Below are 7741 nucleotides of genomic sequence, written 5' to 3'. Positions count from 1 at the left end.
ACACAATATACACCAGAGACACTTCCTGAAGCAACAGGCCCTGGTCATTATATGACCTCTTCTTCATAAAACCATTACTCTTGGGAGCAGGAAATATAATAGGCTTTCACAACACACAGAAGACAGAGACCTAGCCAAATAACAAGACAGAGGAATTCATCCCCAAAAGAAATAACAAGAAGGTGTCACAGCCAGGGGTCTAACTGAAACAGATATAAGTAATATGCCTGAACCAAAATTTGAAGCAACAGTCATAAGGGAACTAGCTGGGCTTGAGAAAAGCATAGAGACACCAGAGAGTACCTTACCGCAGACATAAAAGACCTCAAAACTAGTAAAGCCAAAATTAAAAATGTTATAACTAAGATGTGAAGCCAACTGGATATAATGATGACAAGGAGAAAAAAAGCAAAGGAACAAATAAGTGATATAAAAGATAGAATTATGGAATATAATGAAGCTAAAAAGAAGACAGAAAGAAAAATATTAGGTTATGAATGTAGACTTAGAGACCCACTGACTCCATAAAGTGCAATAACATTCATATCATTGGAGTCCAAGGAGAAGAGAGAAAGAAGGGAGCAGAAGGTTTATTTGAGCAAATTATAGCTGAGAACTTGCCCAATTTGGGGAAGGAAACATCCAAATCCAGGAGGCACAGAGAACTCCTTTCAAAATCAACAAAAGCAGGCCACCACCAACACATACTTTAGTTAAATTTGCAAAATATAAAGAAAAAATCCCAAAAGCAGCAAGAGAAAAGAAATCTTTACCGTACAAGAGAAGACAAGTAAGATTAGCTGTAGACCTCTCTACAAAAATGTAGCAGGCCAAAAGGCAGTGTCATGATATCTTCAACACGCTGAATGGGGGAAAATGCACCCAAGAATATTTTATCCAGCAAGCCTGTCATTCAGAATAGAAGGAGACATAAAGAATTTCCCAGACCAAAAAAAAAAAAAAAAAATTAAAGTTCATGAACACTAAACTAGCCCTACAAGAAAGTGTAAGGGGGACTGTTTAAGTGGGAAAGAAAGATCAAAAGCAACAGAGAAAATATTCAGAAACACTGACACTACAGGTAATACAATGTCAGTAAATTAATATCTATCAATAATTACTCTGTACATAAATGGACTAAATCCTCGAATCATAGGGTGTCAGAATGGATTAAAACACACACCCAAGACTCATTTATATGCTGTCTACAAGAGATTCATTTTAGACCTAAAGACACCTGAAGATTTAAAGTGAGGGGATGGAGAATCACTTATCAGGCTAACAGATGTCAAAAGAAAGCCAGAGGAGCAACACTTACATCAGGCATATCATACAAACTAGATTTTAATCCAAAGACTATAACAAGAGATAAAGAAGGGCATTGTATCATAATAAAGGGAACTATCCAACAAGAAGATCCAACAACTATAAATATTTATGCCCCAACTTGGGAGCACCCAAATATATAAAATAATTCATAACAAACATAAGTTGTATTATTATACAATAATACAATAATAGTAGGGGACTTTAATACCCCATGTACAACAAAGGATACATCATAAAACACAGCAGAAAACTAACAAAGAAACAGTGGCTTTGCATAATACACCAGACCAGATGGACTTCAGATATATTCAGAACATTTCATCCTAAAGCAGCAGAACACACATTCTTTTCAACTGCACCTGGGACATTCTCCAGAAGACATCACATTCTAGGTACAAATCAGGCCTCAGCAAGTGCAAAAAGACTGAGATCAGACCATGTATATTTTCAGCCCGCAATGCTATGAAACTTGAAGTCAACTACAAGAAAAAATTTGGAAAGACCACAAATACATGGAGATTAAAGAATATCCTACTAAAGAATGAATGGGTCAACCAGGAAATTAAAGAAGAAATTTTAAAATACATGGAAGCAAATGAAAATGAAAACGTAATGATCCAAAACATTTGGGATGGAGCAAAAGCAGTCCAAAGAGGGAAGCATACAGCAATACGTGTCTACCTCAAGAAGCCGGAAAAAACCTCAAATACACAACCTAACCTTATACCTAAAGGAGCCAGAAAAAGAATAGCAAGTGACCTAAAGCCAGCAGAAAAAGGGAAATAATAGAGATTAGAGTAGAATAAATAGTATGGAAACAAACAAAAAACATAAACAATGAATTCTGGAACACTGAAAAGAAATTGAAAAAAAAATAAATAAAAATTAAAAAAAAAAAAACAGCAGAACAGATCAATGAAACTAGGAGCTAGTTCTATGAAAGAATTAATAAAATTGATAAACCCCCCAGACAGACTTATCAAAAAGAAAGAGAAAGGACCCAAACAAAATCATAAATGAGAGAGAAGAGACCACAACAAACACCACTGAAATATGAACAATTAGAATATTATGAAAAATTATATGGCACCAAGTTTGACAATCTGGAAGAAATGGCTAAATTGCTAGAAACATAAACTACCAAAACTGAAATAGGAAGAAATTGAAAATCTGAATAGATCCATAACCAGCAAAGAAATTGAATCAGTATTCCTAAATCTTCCAACAAACAAACTGGGGCCAAACTGCTTTCTAAGAGAATTCTACCAGACATTTAAGGAAGAGTTAATACCTATTCTTCTCAAACTCTTCCAAAAAAAATAGAAATGGAAGAAAAACTTTCAAAGTCATTCTACAAGGCTGGCATTACCCTGACTCCAAAACCAGACAAAAACTGCACTTAAAAAAAGAGAATTACAGGGCACGCAAGAAACTAGCAAATCAAATCCAAAATACATTAAAACAATACATGATCAAGTGGATTTATTCCTGGGTTGCAAGGGTGGTTCAGTATTTGCAAATCAATCAATGTGATACAATACATTAATAAAAGGAAGGATTAAAACTATATGGTCCTCTCAATAGATACAGAAAAAGCATTTGATAAAGTACTACAGCATTCATGATAAAAATGCTCAATAAGGTAAGGTTAGAGAGAACATACCTCAATATAATAAAGGCCCTCAAGGAAAAACCCATAGGGAATATCATCTTCAATGGGGAAAAACTGAGAGCTTTTGCCCTAAGGTCAGGAACAAGACAAGGATGTCCAGTCTCACCAGTTTTATTCAACATAGTACTGGAAATCCTAGCCACAGCAATTAGACAGCAAAAAGAATTAAAAGCATCCAAATCAGTAAAGAAGTAAAACTCACTATTTCTAGATAACATGATGCTATATATAGAACACCCAAAAGATTCCACCAAAAATTACTAGAATGAATTTAAATGAATGATAAATGAATTTAGTAAATGAATGATAAAGGAATTTAGTAAATGAATGAGTAATGAATTTAGTTAAGTCTCAAGATAAAAAAATCAATGTACAGAAATCTATTGCATTTCTATACTCCAAAAATGAAGCAGCAGAAAGAGAAATTAAGGGATCAATCCTGTTTATAATTGCACCAAAAATAATAATATAACTAGAAATAAACTTAACCAATACATAAAAGAACTGGACTCTGAAAACTATAAAACACTGATGAAAGAAATTGAAGACAACACAAAGAAATGGAAAAACATACCATGCTCATTGATTGGAAGAACAAATATTGTTAAAATGTCTATGCTGTGCAAAGCAATCTACACTTTAATGAAATCCCTATCAAAATACCCACAGCATTTCTCATAGAACTAGGACAAGCAAACTTAAAATTTGTATGGAACCACAAAAGTTTTTGAATAGCCAAAAAATTCTTGAAAAAGAAAAACACAACTGAATATCTCACAATCCTAGATTTTAAGTTATATTATAAAGCTATAGTAATCAAAAAACTATGGTACTGGCTCAAAAATAGACACATAGATCAATAGAACAAAATAGAAAACCCAAAATTAAACCCAAAATTATATGGTAAATTAATCTTTGACAAAGCAAGAAAGAATATACATTGGGAGGGAGCACACATTGGTACCTGTCAGTTGAGCATCTGCCCAGGTCATGATCTCAGGGTTGTGGGAACCAGTCCCATGTCAGGCTCCACACTCGGTGTGAATATGCTAGAGATTCTCTCCCTTTTCCTCAACCCCTCTACCAGCCCACTTTTTCTCTCTCTAAATGAATAAATAAAATCTTTTTTTAAAAAAAAGAATATCCTGTTGGTGGGGGGGAGGACAGTTTCATCAACAAATAACATTGGAAAAACCAGACTGCAACATGCAAAAGAAAGAAACTGGACCTTTTTATTCCACCATACCTGAAAATAAATTCAAAATAGATTAAAGGCCTAAATGTGAGACAGGAAATCACTAAAATCCTAGAAGATAGCACAGGCAGTTATTTCTTTGATATTGGCCATAGCAACATTTTTCTAAATATGTCTCCTGAGGCAAGGAACACAAAAGTAAAAATAAATTATTGGGACCACATTAAAGTAAGAAGTATCTGCACAATGAAGAAAACAATCAACAAAACTAAAAGGCAACTTATGGAATGGGAGAAGATATTCACAAATGACATATCCAAGAAAGGGTTAGTATCCAAAATAAAGAATTTAAAAATTAATCACCCCAAAAATAATCCAATTAAAAAGTGGGCAAAAGGCATGAACAGACATTTCTCCAAAGAAGACATCCAGATAGCCAACAGGCACATGAAAAGATGCTCAGCGTCACTCATAGTTAAGGAAATGCAAATCAAAACTACAATGAGGGATCTAAGAGACTCTTAATCTCAGGAAACAAACTGAGGGTTGCTGGAGTGGAGGGAAATGGATGGGGTGACTGGGTGATGGACAGTGGGGAGTGTATGGGCTATGGTGAGTGCTGTGAATTGTGTAAGACAGATGAATCACAGACCCAAACCCCTGAAACAAATAATACATTATATGTTAATTTAAAAAAACTACAATGAGGTATCACCTCACATCTGTGAAGAATAGCTAAAATCATCAACATAAGAAATAACAACTGTTGGTGAAGATGTAAAGAAAAAGGAACTCTCTTACATGTTGGCAGGAATGAAAACTGGTACAACCACTCTGGAAAACAGTGTGGAGTTTCCTCAAAGTTTAAAGTAGAACTACCCTATTATCCAATAATCATACTATTGGGTATTTACCCCCAAAAATACAAAAACTCTAATTCAAATGGATACATGGGTTCCTCTGTTTATAAGCAGCATTATTTACAATAGCCAAATAATGGAAGCAGCCCAAGTATCCATTGATAGATGAATGGATAAAGAAGATCTGGGATATGAATAGAGATAGATAGATAATAGATATTATTTATAATAGATAATAATAGATACAATAGATGATAGATAGATGATAGTTGATAGATAGATAGATGATAGGTAGATAGATATAAAAATATTTCACTCATATGTGGAATTTAAGAAACAAAACAAGTAAACAAAGGTGAAAAAGGAAAGAAACCAAGAAACAGACTTTTAACTATAGAGAACAAACTGATGGTTGCCAGAGGGGAGATAAGTAAGGGGATGGGTGAAATAGGTGATGGGGATTAAGAATACACTTATTTTGACACAGGCACGCGAAGGAAACATGGCGGCGGCGGGTGTTGTGAGCGGGAAGATCATATATGAACAGGAAGGGGTCTATATTCACTCACCTTGTGGAAAAACCAATGACCAAGACAGCTTGATTTCAGGAATATTACATGTGTTAGAAAAGGATGCTGAAGTAATAGTGGACTGGAGACCATTGGATGATGCTTTAGATTCTTCTAGTATTCTCTATGCTGGAAAGGACTCCAGTTCAGTTGTAGAGTGGACGCAGGTCCCAAAGGAAAGAGGTCATCGGGGATCGGAACATCTGAACAGTTACGAAGCAGAGTGGGACATGGTCAATACAGTTCCATCTAAAAAGAAACCACATACCACTGGAGATGCTCCAAGTCATAGAAATGGGAAAAGCAAATGGTCATTCCTGTTCAGTTTGACAGACCTGAAATCAATCAAGCAAAACAAAGAGGGTATGGGCTGGTCGTATTTGGTATTCTGTCTAAAGGATGACGTCGTTCTCCCTGCTCTGCACTTTCATCAAGGAGATAGCAAACTACTGATTGACTCTCTTGAAAAATATGTGGTATTGTGTGAATCTCCACAGGATAAAAGAACACTTCTTGTGAATTGTCAGAGTAAAAGTCTTTCACAGTCTTTTGAAAATCTTCTTGATGAACCTGCATATGGTTTAATACAAAAAATTAAAAAGGATCCTTATACAGCAACTATGGTAGGATTTTCCAAAGTCACAAACTACATTTTTGATAGTTTGAGAGGCAGTGATCCCTCCACACATCAACGACCGCCTTCAGAAATGGCAGATTTTCTTAGTGATGCTATTCCAGGTTTGAAGATAAATCAACAAGAAGAACCAGGATTTGAAGTCATCACAAGAATTGATTTGGGAGAACGACCTGTTGTTCAAAGGAGAGAGCCAGTATCACTGGAAGAATGGTCCAAGAACATTGATTCTGAAGGAAGAATTTTAAATGTAGATAATATGAAGCAGATGATATTCAGAGGGGGACTTAGTCATGCATTGAGAAAGCAAGCATGGAAATTTCTTTTGGGTTATTTTCCTTGGGACAGTACCAAGGAGGAAAGAATTCAGTTACAAAAACAAAAAACTGATGAATACTTCAGGATGAAACTACAGTGGAAATCTGTCAGCGAAGAACAAGAGAAGAGAAATTCGAGGTTAAGAGATTATAGAAGTCTTATCGAAAAAGATGTTAACAGAACAGATCGAACAAACAAGTTTTATGAAGGCCAAGATAATCCAGGGTTGATTTTGCTTCATGACATTTTGATGACCTACTGTATGTATGATTTTGATTTAGGGTATGTTCAGGGAATGAGTGACTTACTTTCCCCTCTTTTATATGTGATGGAAAATGAAGTGGATGCCTTTTGGTGCTTTGCCTCCTATATGGACCAAATGCATCAGAATTTTGAAGAACAAATGCAAGGCATGAAGACCCAGCTAATTCAACTAAGTACCTTACTTCGATTGTTGGACAGTGGATTTTGCAGTTACTTAGAATCTCAGGACTCTGGATACCTTTATTTTTGCTTCAGATGGCTTTTAATCAGATTTAAAAGGGAATTTAGCTTTCTAGATATTCTTCGATTATGGGAGGTAATGTGGACTGAACTGCCATGTAAAAATTTTCATCTTCTTCTCTGCTATGCTATTCTGGAATCAGAAAAGCAGCAAATAATGGAAAAGCATTATGGCTTTAATGAAATACTAAAGCATATCAATGAATTGTCCATGAAAATTGATGTGGAAGATGTACTATGCAAGGCAGAAGCAATTTCTCTACAGATGGTAAAATGCAAGGAATTACCACAAGCAGTTTCTGAGATCCTGGGACTTCAGGACAGTGAAGTTACAACACCAGATTCAGACACTGGTGAAGATGAAAATGTTGGCATGACTAGTCCTACATCTACATTTCAGAGTGACTCCTTGCCTGTACTTGCTACCAGTGGAGCCAGAGATGACAACCCAACACAGAATCAGTGTCCCCAAATGTTAGCAGATTAACACCTGCATGATCATTCTTCTTGCTTAGTTTTCGAAGAGACATTCTGTTGCAACATTTTTCAAGTACTTGAAAGGTGGAAATTTAAAATCTTGGTATTGATCATGCTTTAAGGTTTGTGGAAAGAAAGTGTACTGATGTTCTTGCATTAAAGCTTTACAAAGATTTAAACTAA

General features: G+C 35.4%; 1 protein-coding gene across 1 annotated transcript; it reads left to right on the top strand.

The window, feature by feature from the left end:
- Positions 1-5544: 5544 nt before the first annotated feature.
- LOC125107623 (TBC1 domain family member 15-like) lies at positions 5545-7741 on the top strand. The gene has a single exon (XM_047742905.1). It carries the CDS (start codon positions 5559-5561, stop codon positions 7566-7568), a length of 2010 nt encoding a protein of 669 aa, XP_047598861.1. The 5' UTR covers positions 5545-5558; the 3' UTR covers positions 7569-7741.

The sequence above is a fragment of the Lutra lutra genome, chromosome 8, assembly GCF_902655055.1.
Source record: "Lutra lutra chromosome 8, mLutLut1.2, whole genome shotgun sequence".
In the NCBI taxonomy this organism is placed as follows: Eukaryota; Metazoa; Chordata; class Mammalia; order Carnivora; family Mustelidae; genus Lutra; species Lutra lutra.
The sequence above is the reverse complement of the archived record's forward strand: the minus strand, read 5'-3'. Positions and strand labels throughout refer to the sequence as shown.

Bases quoted from the DNA above. Each gene is read 5' to 3' on its own strand.
- LOC125107623 (XM_047742905.1), top strand. From the start codon at position 5,559: ATGGCGGCGGCGGGTGTTGTGAGCGGGAAGATCATATATGAACAGGAA.